This window comes from Netta rufina, assembly GCF_964035555.1.
Source record: "Netta rufina genome assembly, chromosome: 3".
Taxonomy (NCBI): domain Eukaryota; kingdom Metazoa; phylum Chordata; class Aves; order Anseriformes; family Anatidae; genus Netta; species Netta rufina.
Window position 1 is genome coordinate 19,149,305 of NC_140125.1, and position 14,976 is coordinate 19,164,280.

Here is a 14,976-nt window from a genome sequence, read left to right on the forward strand (position 1 = left end):
CAGGCAGTGGCATTGCCCCCAAGAATCATTTTCCATAAAGCTGACAATTATCCAGAACATAAATTGGGATAGAGAGGAAAAATGGACACCCAAGCCCTTTGTCCACCTGCAGCGATCTGTCCTGTCCCTGGCACCTGGAGGTCTCCAGGCAGGTTGAGCTCTGCTGCAGCAAGAACAGCTCCTGAGCGCTCTCGGTGGTGACAGACCCCAGGGCACCCAGCAGGAGCTCACAGGCACTCGCTGGGGTGTTTTGGCTGGAGGCCAGATTCATGGGACAGAATTTCATCCTACTCTTTTTCACATCCTCCTTCAGCTTCAGGTGCTTTTCTTCATCCCTCCTCCCCCCTTGTCTCGCGAAACAAGACTGCGCTGCCACGGGCACAGCTCCCAGTGACACCGCTGCTCCTCCGCACCCGGCCTCAGCCAGCAAACCCTCCAGGCAGCCCACGGAGCAGACGTCTGGCTTGGTACCAGCACCAGTTGCTTCAGAAGACACCCACCGTGCTGCTTAGCTGCACGTAGCTTCCTTACAAGTCAGGATTTTCCCCAACTTTTGCTGTCGAGAGACCTTTTCGAGTCACAGGACGTTTTCTGCCACCTGTTGTCCTCCTCTTCTGAAAACTGAGGTTCAGAGCAGCCATGCCAACGTCAAATCCTTTTACTGGCAGCAGCTGAGTACCGAATGCCACAGACACCTGGCAGCAGCAAGTCCCAGCAATGAAATCCCACTCTGAACCCACCTCCTTCCCTCAAGGTAACTCTCCATCACCCACCTGACCTGCTGTCAACATCGGACCTACGCCGGTTCAGATGCCCAAAGCTCAGCAGCACACCCAAGGTGGAGACACGTTCATGAGTCAAGCAACAGCCTTACAGCTTTCCCAGTACTGCAAACTCTTTGCTTTCTCCTCTGACTCCTGCTTTCTTTTTCCTGTCAAGAATGACAGTTCTACGATGATTTTAGCTCAATTTACATGATTTGGCTAAGATTTATCAAAAATTTAGCCAAGCAGCTGATTTTACAAAGCACCCCCTACTAATTCTTCCCGGGCCTCCAAGTCTCTCTCTATAAAAAGAGCATCACCGCTGCCACTTCGTCTCCAGACAACAGAGGCTTAAAGCACTGCCACCCAACATCTACACAGCAGCCCGGGGGAGCTGCCAGGCTCTGCTTGGCTCCAGACAGACAACTGTTCACCAGCAAAGATGCCACCAGCTCAGCTCCAGTAGATGCAATCCAGGCTTGACCCCAAGCACCAAAAGAGTCATATACAGCTCCCTTTTTTCACCTTTGCTCTCTCTGACACATCCTCAGAGCCCCTCCAAGCCTCCCTGCCACCTGTAGAGATCAGGAGCTGCTGCACAGAAGCGGCACACTTGAAAGTTGGTTACTCTGACCCCTGCTTTCCTTTGCAGCAAACATGCTTTTAAGTGGTTCACAAGGAGCTCATTTCCCATCTCGTTTCATGCTCTGAACCCTTCCCCTGCATATTTTGTTTGCTAAAAGATATCCAGAAAAGAAAAAAAAAAAAAAAAAAAAAAAAAAAGGAGATGGACAAACGGGAGAGATTTAATGCTGCCTTTGAACCTCCTGGCTGGAGGGACTTTGGCAATTTGGCCGTCGGTGTAACGCTACTGCCAACAGCAGCAGGCAACAGAGCCTGCAGGAGCAAAGGGTCTCTATATAAATATTAAGGGCACTCAACAGCCTCTGTAGCTGTGGTTCTGATGCAAGAGCACAGTCAGGTAGCACGACTAAGGCCACCAGGTGATAAAGCCTCATATGGCTCCTTACAGCAGCATTCAAATGGACTTGGGGTCCTGTAACACCAAGGAAACATTAAGGCCTTCAACAAATTCATTTCTGCATCACTGTACCTATGTGTAACACACAGAAAATGAACCTGGGGTGGATTTCTGAGCAACATATGAACCCAATTGCTCCTCAGAAATAGATAGCATGTTCTTCAGGTCAAGTGTTAGCCTGTTCTCACAGGAACAAGACCCCTAACTAACTTCTTTCAAGCTTTTATTTTCTCGGTAGATGAATATCATTCTAAAAAGCTTCCCACAGTTGGAAAGTACAGCCTACAGCCCTGAAACAGTTTCTGGAAATTGGGGGGAAAAAAAAAAGTGGGAGTTACTCTGCTTTACATTTCTGATACAGCAAAGGCTGCCAGTTCCTCCAAGACAGGAAAAAGATCCTGAGACCTAATCCTGCATTCAGGAAGACAGATGCTGGCTTGCCCAAGGCACTAAACTGCTGCTAGTACCAGGAGATCTGGGTGCTTGCTTATACCAAAAGTCACGGTTCCCAGTTCACGTTTACATAGTGCTTCGGTCAGGTTTCTCTGCTCCAGGTAACCAAGCACACTGCATGCACACCGAGCTGGTCAGCAGGTGTACAAAGCCAAGGAAGGAGTAAGTTGTTTTGCTCCTGTTAGGAAATCCTGGTCACCTCCTCATCAAAATATCCTTCCTTCTCCTAGGCCTGGGGCAGGGACCACACACCAGACAGGTGGGCTTGGATGTCTTACTTTTGCTCCAGGAACATCACCAAGCTTGGCAACTCAAGGAGCCTTTGGTAAAGCTGATTCACACAAAATCACAACACTTCCTACAAACAAAACAGAGAGGTCTCAGCAGATTTCAGGCTGGCTGTAGGCTTGATCTTCCCAAAGTTTTTGGTGTTGACCAAACACCACACACAGCACCTCTGCAAAGGAGATGCATGCCCTTGAAGCTCACAAAGCTCTCAGCTGCCAGAGCACTGAGCACGACAAGAAGTCTGCATGGAAGTGAGTATGTTGTGCCCCAGTAATGGGACCTAGGGTCAGCAGGGTGAGGTAAGGAATAACATGAAAATAGTTGCTTCAAAACCGAGGAGGGGTCACCCAGCGTGCTGCAGGGATGTTCAGGGACATGATGGAGGATTCACGTGGTGATAGAGCAGTGTCACGCAGTCAGTGTCCTGCACGATAGGTCGGTGCTCCACAAAGAACCTCGAGCTGCTGGGAGGAGTGTGCTGCGTGGAGCCTACACGCCAGGCGTGCTTTGGACCTGAATGCTACCCAGATAGTCATCTGTTCCAACTGGCAGCGCAGGACCAGATGGCTGGTTAATGCGTTCAAGTCTCTCTCCATCCAAATGACACTGTATTATTGCTCCAGAAAAACGTGGCGGGCATTGCAAACGCAATGGCTCCTCCCCAATCCTTTCTCATCCAGCTCTGCTCCCACCACCATGCAGGTGAGTACAAAAGCAAAACCCATCTTCATTTTATCCATAGGAGAAACCGAGCCATGTTGTCTCATATTTCATAGACTCCAAAAGCATGCAGCAGCTTTCATCCCAAAGCACCCCAAATCAACCCACTGGATAGGGCTGATTGTCCTAAAATGCTTAAAAAAAAAAAAAAAAACAATCAAAAGAACCCACCAGCCACAAAAACCCAATGCTTTAATAAAAAGAAGAACTGGCATGAGCCACGAGCCTGCTTCCACCTGTAACTCCAGTATTTTGTCCCTCCAACATACCCACAATTAACTAAAAGTAAAATGCAGAGAAGAAAAGATCCATACAATCTGAGGATCCATACATCCTCAGCACAAGGGGGCTGCGGTCAGTGCCTGCACTGCTGAGTGTTTCTACTTGCCTCGTATTTGCAAGCCATGCACTGATGTGTTATGAGGTGTGTTTGTAATTGTCTGACGATGGCAGCGGTCCTTGAGGAGGAAATGGCGTGTGTCTAAATGCAGACAAAGCTATTCAGACAGCCAGGACAAAGCAGCCTTATTTTCCTTGATTGGGTCAAATTACATCCTTTGGACATATTCCTTCAGTGGCTTCAAAAAAAAAAATCTGCCTCTATTTCCTTGGCTTTGCGAACAATATTTAGAGAATAAAAGGTGGTTTATTTCAGAGCCCATTTGTTTGGCAGTGCCTGAGCCCCCTCTCTCCTCCTATCCCTTTCAGATCAGGTTTATTGTTGGCATGGAGAAGAGAGAAAAACTAAACCCTCCGTCGCACTTGATATTGGGGGAGGAGGAGGAATACAAGTCAATCTTTCCCTTGTCTGTTAGCCTGATCAGAAAATGAACCTGCGTTTCTTCTGAATCGTCTCCTGGCACTACATTTCCTGCTCTTGCTGCTGTACTTCCCGAGATGAGATGCAATCATTAGCTCATTTGCTGCCCCAAATAATATCATACAGCTGGAGCCTGAGCCGCTTTGCAGGAAGTCCTGGAGTGCCTCAGGCACAGCACTGCCAGCTGGTCGAGGGCAGGGACTGTCCCGCTGTGCTGCTGTGGCCTCACCTCAGGCACTGGGTGCAGGTTGGGGCACCACAATATAAGGATATGAACTACTAGAGAGTGTCCAGAGGTGGGCTACAAAAATGGTGACAGGTCTAGAGGGGAAGACACTAGAGGAGCAGCTGAATCACTTGGTTTGTTCAGCTTAGAGAAGAGGAGACTGAGGGGAGACCTCATCACGATCTAAAGCTTTCTCACATAGAGAAGCAGAGGGGGACATGCTGATGTCTTCTCTCTGGTGACCAGGGATAGGGCCTGAGGCAGTGACATGAAGCTGAGTTGGGCTGGATATTGGGAAGAGGTTCTTCACAAGAGGGTAGTCGGGCACTTGGAACAGGCTCCCCAGGGAAGTGAGAGACCCAGGGGTTGGATTCAATGACCCTCGTGGTTGCCTCCAACTGAGGATATTCTGTGATTAGGAATATGACTTATTCTTTGACTCTATGACTAATTTCTGTCTGCACCCCACAGGGCATCAGCCCTCTGCCCTAGCACCAAGCCCACTCTCTCCATAAGAAGTAAGGTTTAATTAAGGCTTATAAGGAGCTTTGCAATAGCAGGATGAAAGACAAACTGTTAATACTACTCTCCCAGCGGAGCAGCAAGTAGGGGGATAAACCTACCTCTCCAGCTATCCCCAGCTGTGGAAGAGGTTTTCCAAGCATCACCTGGGAAAGACCTGATGCATCTCAACTGCATGGCTCGTACGGGAACGCGTAGTGGGAGGGAAGCAGTGATGATTAAGAGAAGTGGAGGATGGGGCCTCAGGTTTCTTCCTTGGCTCGCTTTTCCTACAAAACCAACTCCTGCTGAGAGACTGGAAACAAGGAGGGGAAGGAGGGTGAGAAATCAATGTAATTGCAACTGTGCTGTGTTGCTGGCAAAAGCTGAGCACTTCACTGTGAGAGAAATAGGAGAAAATGGCTTTTTCATTGCACAAGAAAGGGGACTGGGAGCAAAGCCCCCTGATTCATTAGGTCCTCACCCCTTTCCTTCTATAAACAGGAGGAAGCCAGCAAGAAACCAACAGCCATTACCAGAGCTGCTGCAATTAACAGTCAGTCCAACGCACCCTTTGTTGTTAGGCTACACATGATTACCACTTCACACCAATGTCTTTCTTAAAGAGCTCTGACTTTTGCTTTCTCCACAGACACATCTCTGTAACTGGTTTTACTGCACCAAATGCTGCGCCGCCCTCGTGGAAGGGAATTGGTTATAATGGTGTTTCGCACAGATGCAGTAGGTTGCTTTTGCATTTCTATGGTTTCTCTGGAACTTCTTTTCCACTGGTGAATATGAGCTCATACATCAAAGATGGGAGCTCGTACACAGACATGTGGAAGCACCACTCTGGTCCCATGGGTTGTGTTTGCTGCCAGCTCCCAGATCATCCATGGAGCTCATCTGCGTAGTTAGACATATGCCTACAGGGAAGGCTGGGGTGTTTTAAAAAAGGAACTAAAATGGCAAAAAAAAAAAAAAAAAAAAAAAAGAGAGGAGCCCAGTCCCTCCCGAGCTGACCACTCCAACATTACAGGCACACCAAGCCAAGTGCCAGCTTCCCTTGACAAGTGGTCCCATGAATTTTGCCATGTGAGGGGTGACTCCAGGCTGTGGGCTGGCTGTATATTTTAGAGGTTGTCCTCCAAGAGGACGAGCACGGGAATCGAAAGAACACTCAACACTGTCAGCACCTTCTACAAGTCATTGCAATTCCCACTGCCTGCCCTCTCTCTGAGCAGGCATTGTCCCCTTGCTTACACACTGCACAACAGTGTGCACATCTCCAAATCCCAGAAAAACCACTCAGCTCAAAAGCCATACTCAGGTATCTGAGGATTTGTCAGGACAGTAATGCTACTCTCATGTGGGCTTGTAAGACTGTGCTGTTTGTAACTCGGGTTCTCCCAGTGCTGTCCTTGCTCACGCTCCTCCTGTTGTAGGCCTACAAAAGTAGCTGAACAGACCATCCCTGATGCAGTCTGCCCTGGACTTTACGCCTAACTACTGAGATTCAGGAGGAAAAGCAAACCTCTAGAACCATGATATTCCCCCCAGACTCAGTATTGCTATCTATAACCCTGGCACCTGGCATGCCCAGCTCCCCTCACCTGCGGGAAGGCACAGATCACACCACAGACCTGGCACCAAGAGACAGCTGGGAAGAGCAGGATAAGGAAACCCTGCCAAAACAGTCCCTGGGCCCTGGCTACATTCAAGTAAGTCAGGAGAATGCTGTCTTATAATGGAAAGGAGTGAGCTGGAGAGAACTGCCTGGTTCAAAGACTGGTATGTAAAAGACCTGGTTAGAAGGCTCGTATGGACCTTTTATTCTGTTAAGCCCATCCCTAAGTGTCCCCAAGGTCTTGGTGACCTCTGCTCAGGGCCTTCAGAGAGCACCAGAAGCATTTTTCACACTAACTGTCTTTCCAGAGCAGGATAAAAAGTATTTCTTGTCTTTTGATTCTCAACAGCTTTTACCAACATGACTCATGTTTGTTGACATTTAGCTACCATCATCCTTGCACGCTTCTCCATCCTTCCCTCTGATTTTTTTTTTTTTTTTTTTGAAGCACAAAGCCAGGACAGGTGCATGGATGGATATCCCACCGATCACCACCTCACACAGCCAACAGGTCTTATTCAAGCATCACCCATCCATGACTATACCTGCTTTGCTATCCATCCCCTAGGGAGGCAAGGGAGGCCCTCAGGGCCGCATCCCACACCTGCTGTAGGGCCGAGCATGCTGCCTTTCCACACAGACTGACCTCCGTGCCCCGTCCCTGCCCCTGTCCCTGCTTCCAGCCCTCCTGGTCAGTGGTTATGGGGGGCTGTAGGTGGCTCCCTGCCGTTTTGAATTGGCCACGCAGTCAGACAGCTCCACCCAGCTCCCTCGGCGAATTGAAAAATTAACAGGGTTTTCATCACCAGTGAAAAAATTCAAAAGGCTTTTCATTTACTGCCCATTGTTTCACAGATCTCTTGGAGCGTGCTGATGCCCAGGCAGTAAATGAATTAATTGAACGAGCTGTACAGCCCCATCTGCTCGCCATTTGTTCGTGGCTGGTTTATTCACCAAGGTGGCCAGGCTGTGCCAGGCCAGCTTTGACAGGACTTCTCACCTCACGTGGGCTCTACAAGGACACGCTCATTTGCGGAAAGAGGAGGATGAGGAAACCCGTTTCCCAAGCCCAGTAGAAGAAAAGCAATCATCTGTCTGTGCCACAGTCCTGCCTCACACCTCCAGCCCGACCCACAGAGAGGGGATGGACGTGTTTGGTGTTTTAATGTTTTATATTTCCACATCTATTGCTAAAAATAGAGACAGGACACTGAAAATAGATTCTGCCCTGTGCATCTCCTGCACTGTTTGTACATCAACACCTCAGGCATCCTGGAAAGTCTGTGTTTGCTCCTAGACATTTCAAGGCGGGCTTTCACCTGCAGAGTACAGCACAAGTTTCCTCTTCTCCCCCATCCTGGACCTACCCAAGCCCTGAGCACAGAGCCTCTCTGTTCTATCTTCTTGTTCATGACAGACTTTGCACTTCAATCCTTTAATTGTTAAGATCTGAATTTTTGCTAGAAACAGTTATTTTAATCTGTTAAGTGGCTCTGCTGTTATAAAACTTACAGAGATTTAAGATCTGGAGGCTGCCAGCTGAGCTCCAGGTGCTGATTTTTTCCTCAATGATGATAATGCAGAAGGAAATGCAGGCTGCTACGAGGCATGCAAGTGCAAAGCTGGCAAGCGTCCCTTTGCACTGAGGCCCAATCCCACAAGGTGCTGAGCTTCCCTGAGCATTTAGAGCAAGCAGTAAGGATGCAGCACCCCCACCCCACTGGTCTGTGTGAGCAAATGGCTGTGTAGTGCTTAGGTTAAACCACAACAGTCTTTTTGGCACCCAACCTGGAGTTTCTTCAGCACGTGTCACCTCCTCCTCTGGTGATATTCCAAGATCTTCCTTGAAGGGATACCTTTGCTTTATGCCTGCCAGGAGTCACCTCTGGAGGATGAAGACCTGTGCCCCTTTTCCAACTGCTTTGTCAATGCATCCTTCCCTAGCGGGGGATCCCGGCTGTTTGGCTTCCCTGGCCTCTAATTCCATGCCCTCTAATTCCAAGCCACCGATGCCATTGTTCCAGCATCAGAGCAGCCAGGTGACAATGTGCTCATCTGGGAGATGGCCAAAATCTTTCTGCATATCTTGTAGCTCACCCTGGGATAGGGATCAGGTGGTTATTGATGCTTTTATGGTATCTTCTTCATCCTCCTGTGCAGGCCTTTGAATTATTTTTGTTTTATGGCAAAACCAACTTTCAGAAGTACTTGGACTATTTTCTCCCCTTTCTCAAAAACTACTTCTGCGGCGTTACCCCACATGAAGACATCACCAAATGCCCAGTACTAATCATATCCTGGGAGCCATCCCACCGCTGCATTTGAACACCATCAGGAAGGAGTTGTTGCACTGCAAACACTGGTGCAAGTCAAGTGCATCTTGTTAGGTCATTTGTTTAATGAAAGAAACTTCTCCATAGCGTTTCTCCAACAATCCAGCCCAAAAAGGACCCACTTCAGCTGTCAGCTGTGCTTCAGCTGTCAGATGGAGCAAGCAAGCCAGCACTCTCAGGAGAACGGAAAAGGGAAAAAAAAATCCCAAATCCAACCATAAATGCATCTTCCAACCCCTTCTGCACTCAATGCTGGTCCAAAGCCCTGGAGCTGAGATCCTTTGGAGCCCCTCACTGTGGCAGGGCTCTGCTAATGTAGCCAGCTCTCTCCCCATGTCAGCTGGGCACAGATTCAGCACAAAGAGGAGATGAGGTGACCAAGGCGTTGTCACCTGCACTCTCCAGCTCTCCATCAGCATCACACAAGGCTGTGCAGCTCCAACCTTACAAAGGCACCGGCAGTAGGTGAAATATCACCTCTCCATGAAAATCACTCCTCACCTATCAGTTTGGGAAATTTCTTACAATTAATCCCATGTGTCAGTTCCTCTCATTATTTCTCAAAGCAATTAAGTTATTAATTTCTATGCGTACCCCCACCCCCTTCCAAACCAAAGCAGAGCAACAGGCCAGGGAGCAAAGGCTCCCTGAGCAGGAGGCAGGGGAGGGAGCTGGCAGTACTTCGGGCCAGGCATTTCTGCAAGCTGTACATTCCCACAGCACTCTGCCCGCCTGTAGGGTACTCTCAGGCAGCCTGATTTTGCAAGTGGGCTGAGCCACTCCAATCCCCTGGAGTCAATGAGAGCCATGAGGACACAAAAGACCAATTAACTTCTCCAAGTCCCATGTACCCAGCCAGAAAACCACCGGGGCAGGGAGACATGCTGGAACTAATGCCTGCGAAGGATTTGGAAACCCTACACTGAAAGTGACTGCGCAGGAATTACCGCTGAGTCTCAGCTAATCAGCAAAGCTGAGTGCTCTGCATTGATCACCCAGCGGATGCATGCCGTGTCCTGCTGGCTGCCCCAGCCAGTAACCAGGTACTCCACCACCATTCCTCACCCCACTGAATTTATTTGGCTTCAGAAAAGGCAAGAGGAGACTTTGCTTATTGCACAAATAGAGTTTGACCTGCCCTTCGGGGAAGAAAATGGAAGAAAAAAAGACGGCAACAATACCCACACAAACAGCAGTACAAGATGACAAATTTGTCCTGTGTACAGCTTCTCTTCAACAAGTTTCGTGGTCCTAAATGGAGTGCATTATTTTCTTCCACACCGTCTGCCCCACATGGGGTTGCTGCACCCCACAGGCTGCAAAGCCAGCCCCAGCACATCACACTGCTGGGCAGGACTCAGAAATCGTGGTAAAAGGCTGCACGGTGAGCGGCAGACTAGAAACACAGGGAGGAAAGGATGAGCAGTGAAGGCGCTGATGGAGCTTGTGGCAGCCACGAGCAGAGCAGGCACCTCGAGGCACTACCAGCTGGAGCCTAACTACGAGGGAACCAAAGGTTAATCCATGCAAGGCATGATACACGGCGTGCAAATGAGCACAGAAATAGAGCTGTACTGAGAGAGGAGAATGCTGCCAGGAAAGTTGATGTGGATTTGCTCCGTTTCTCAGCTGTAACCACGTCACAAAGTTTGCAGTGTTGTAGCAACCTACCACCTCCACTGCTGGCTCTAGGAAGCTGGGAGGACCTCTGTAATTGCTCGTGCCTTCGTTAGTGGCAGCCAGTCCCATCAACCAGGGAACGGGATGCACACTGCCAGGCCCATCTCTGGCTACAGCATCCCTGGTTTTAGCGCTAGCATCAGCTCAGAGGGGTTAACTGAAGCAGCATGACAACCAGCACATAATTCACACTACTCAAAAACGGTTCCCAAAGCCAAAAATGTAATGCATTAAAAAAAACGAATCTGTACTCTGTGAATCTCAAGGGGATGCCACTGTTTTGATGGAAAATTCAAAGGAAGTGAAGGAAAGGCAATTTTAGCAGTCAGATTGCTGGAGTTATGGCAACTTGGCAGCTGCAGCTTCAAAACTTGGGGCCTGATCCTGTGAGATGGGAGAAGTTTGCTTTGCCTGCTGTGGGAGCCCAGGCAGGCCCCGAACAGCGTCAGGGAGCTGGAGGTCGGGTGTGGGGGGCAGGAAATGGGACCAGGGCCTGCTACAGGGAGCAGGTCCCAAGAAGCTGCAAAATGAAGCAGCTGGTGCTGAGCAAGAAGTAAGCTTCATGCAAAGAACACAGCAGCTGCCTGCAAGCATGGGAGGTTTTATTTTTCAAAACCTTAAGAGCACAGTTCTGACAGAAGGCCATTTACACAAAAGCATAGTTACCGTTACAAGAGCACTCTCTAGTTTTTTGTTTGTTTGTTTGTTTTTGTTTGTTTGTTTGTTTGTTTTACAGTGACCTCCGCTAGGACAGAAGTTTCCAAAAGCCTGAAGAACCCATTCAATCATTTTCATTTAATAAATAAATAAAAGAAAAAACAACTGCTCCACATGAAGAAAAAAAAAAAGTAAGCTTTAAGAGTTCAGATTTTTTCTTTTTTCCCCCAATAAGGTTGTTAATTTAGTTTCAGAGGTGACATACATGTGAGAATCTGTGAAGACCTGGCCAGCATGCATGGCTGCTGCAAGCCATAGGACAGTACTGAGGTTGATGCTACTGGTGCAAAGCTAAGCTGAGGGGCTCTGCTACAATAACTATTAATTTCAGCAGGCCTCGGATTAGGTAACCAGACGTAACCCGATTTGTTTGTTCACTATTTACAGCAGTAACACTAAAACCAGGATCGTACTCTGCACACTCTCAGAAGTTGACCCTCTGCCTAGCTCAGGCCACTTGCACCACTACCGAAGAAACACCCTGCGACCTTGTACGAGCACAGGCTGCGTGCAACTCTCCTGCTTTGCACATCGTTCAGGCAGGGAATCTCCTGCTTTTTCCTCCTCGTGTCAGCTCAGATGCTTTTTGCCTTTCTCCCGTGCTGTCACCGCGCTGCACTCCGAGCTCACAACACACCACGGAGCCGTGCAACTGCACACACAACCTCCTGCCACCCAGATGGAGCTGGAGAGGCTCCTACCTGCACCCTGCCTCCCAGCGGGGCACAAAACCCAGGCCGAGAGCCCGGGGACACGGCGGAGATGCCGGCCGAGGCTCAGCCCAGGCACCCCCCGAAGGCTCCCGGACGGTTTCCCTGGGGCTCGCCCCAGAGCTCAGCGCAGGGGCTCTCTTCTCGCCTTGGAGGGGCTGGGAAATGCCCAAATCGCGACAAGTCTTCGTGCCCTGTCCCAGCAGCAAAGCTGGGCTGGGGGCTGAGCCCTGGGCACCGGGGGGCAGCGGGGGGGGGAGGGGGGGGGGGGCACGAACTGCTCCGCGGGGAGAAAAACCCCACACGCACCTCGCCATCGCCACCTGCCAGCACGGAGCCGGTGCCAAACTTTCGGGGGAGCCTGGCAGCGGGGGTGTCCCGCAAATGTCCGGCAACTTCTTTCCCCGGGCAGCGGGGACGCCTCCGACCCCCAGCGGCAGCCCCAGCACCATGGGGGCTGCCTGCCCCGTCCCCTAACCCCGTCCCACTCCCCCCCTTACCTCCGCCGTGCGCCCCTCGGGTCCCGCCGCCGCCGCCGGCTTCCTCCTGGCCCCGAAGAAGAGGAGGAGGAGGGCGGCGATCCACAGCACCCCCAGCACGGCCAGCGTCAGCCGGCGGGGCGGCCGCCTCATAGCGGGGAGAGGGGGAGGCTGAAAAAGTCCAGAAGGGGGAGAAAAAGGCGAGGGAGGTGAGGGACGAGGGGAGGCGGGGTGCCGCCGCCTGCCTCCGAGCCAGCGGAGCGAGCCCCGCTCCCTGCACGCACTGCAGGGGAGGGACCGGCAGGGGAGGGGCGGCAGCGCCGTGGGGAGTGAGGCAGGAGCCCAGGGAAGGGGCTCCCCTCCCACAGCCCGGCCCCCTCCAGGCACCCCGAGCCGTGCCAGCCCGGCCATCGCCCCCTCCAAGCGCCGGGGGGCAGCCGGAGACACCTGCCGGGCCCGGCCAGAGGGGAGGTGAAATGGGATCGGTGCGTTTGGAAGGGAAGATGAGAGGCTGGGGAGCTGGCCAGAGCACTTCGAAAATAAAATCCTAACCAGGGATGCGCAGCGGAGCGGCTCTTGGCGTGCCAGCCGCAGCTCGGTGCCCTGAGCCCCTCCGGCCACGGTGCTGAGCGCTCACCCCTGTCCCAGGGGATGCTCCTCGCTGGCTCTGCACGCAGCCTGGTACAGCTCCTTGCTGCTCTACACCCTGCCTGTCCGTGCAGGGCAGCCCGAAACGGGGTACACAGGCATTGCCAAGAGAAATAAAATCCTACAGGACACCAGAAAAGAGTTGCCTTGCCCAGCTGTCCCCCCTCACCCACCTGACGTGCAGCTCTTGCATTCAGCTGGCAAGCACTGCAGCATCTGTGCTTCCCCATGCAGAAGATGTCAGAGAATAAATCAAGTATCGGAGCAGATATGAGTCATTTGTGTTCGTATGAAAACTACAGAACAAGCCCCATAAAACCAGGAACCCGTGCATAAAGTAACATATGGAATGAATCAAAGATAAGATGTCAAATGCTGGGAAGTCCAATGCACGTGTTGTAAGCAATCTCTCCTATACATTTCCCACCCACTGCTCGCAGTCTTGTTATTTCCTGCAGTTGTTTTGTGTCACTTGCTAATTTATCACTTGTGATCCTCACCCTCTGTCCTCCTCTGATTAATTTCTAGGGCTCACTAAGTCCTTTTCCCCTAACGTAATCCATGCCTCTCAGGCCCAATTTTCACAGATACATGCTCAGATAAAGATTTCATTAGCATCCACAAATGAGGAATTTCACTTTGTTTTCAGGCCACCTGACTCTGAAGATTCTCTACCAGAATGATGAAATCCAGGCCCAGCAGGCAGGCTCGGGTCTCCCTATTTTCTTCCCCAAACCATTGCTTTGTACCTTGTACTGAGGGACCGCTCACCTATGCCACATACCTACAGACCACCTGAGAAGCTTCCAGCAGCTGAGGTGCATCAGTGGTAGATTTTCACCTGGTTTATGTTCTTGTTATCTTGCACGTACCCCAACTCTTAGACATGGACCCTCCGCCACCTCTCACATACCTCCCTCTGATCCCTTTGGCACAGGAATCACTTTCAAGCCCCAAATATGCTCTTTCCCCAAGTAGAAAATAGCCAGCAGTGCTTTCCTGTCCCAGACAAAGTTACCTGGGCTGCCATATATAATGCAGCATTCCCCCTGGCATTTCTACAGAGGGTGCTGGTCCCTACCAGACCTTGCTGCTCCATGCTAGGAAGTAGAAAAGATTTTCCAGATAAAGGCGCCTAGCTGTTATCATTTAGAGGTGGATTTAAAAACCCCATCTTTTTTGTAATTCAGATTTTCATTAGTAATATATTATAAAATATAACGGGAAATACAGAAAATATCAAGGAAATACACTACAAATTAGATTGCAGGAAAGATAGTAAATAGGCTGACCTGACAGAACTACGATCAGATAATGCTCTTATTACCTTGAGAAACAACTCCCTCTGCTGAGGGAAAGCTTTACTGGCAGGGCTCAGCGTGGTGATGAATAACCTAGCAGAGATAATGGGCAAAGGCCTCATCCTTCCCTGCTGTCACCACCGTTATGCCAGCAAGGAGCATCTGTCACCGTGCCATAGTGACAATATACAAATCCTTGCCTGACAGAGCTGCTTCGTGCAGATGTCCTGCAGGGAGACGGAGATCTGAGGAGCTCGGCTTCTAGGAAAGTATATTCCCACTGACTGCTGAAGGTACGGTGTGCACGGGTATGCTGGGACAGAAAATGCATTGAGCAGGCAATAGCAACGGCTACTTAAACAAGAATAAGGCAAGAGTACAAATCTTCAGGTTAGGTGTTAAAGTCAGACTTCCAGAGACTCATATGCAAATCTTACTACGATTCAGTAAAAAACATGGCAAGAAAAATATGTTCTGTTTTATTACCGATAGCTGTATCTTCCCTATTTTTTCCTAATTTTTCATCTGCCAATCTCAGCAACTTCACAAGTGAGATTAATACCATACTACCTATCTCCAGGAGAGCAGCAGCAGAGACAGAAAGAAATAGTCTAGGAAATGGGAGTTTAGCATGGGCAACCACAAATGTATAGAACTGCAGAGCACA

At 50.2% G+C, this 14,976-nt stretch overlaps 1 protein-coding gene across 1 annotated transcript in view; it reads right to left on the minus strand.

Moving 5' to 3' along the window:
• Positions 1–12,513, minus strand: part of GALNT14 (polypeptide N-acetylgalactosaminyltransferase 14) — a gene marked incomplete at both ends in the record, with an annotated part of 65,251 nt that extends 52,738 nt beyond the window's left edge. Inside the window, one exon of the mRNA XM_084285278.1 lies at positions 12,382–12,513. Within this exon, the coding sequence (XP_084141404.1) occupies positions 12,382–12,513 (132 nt within the window). The remainder of the gene's footprint in view (positions 1–12,381) is intronic.
• Positions 12,514–14,976: the final 2,463 nt, after the last annotated feature.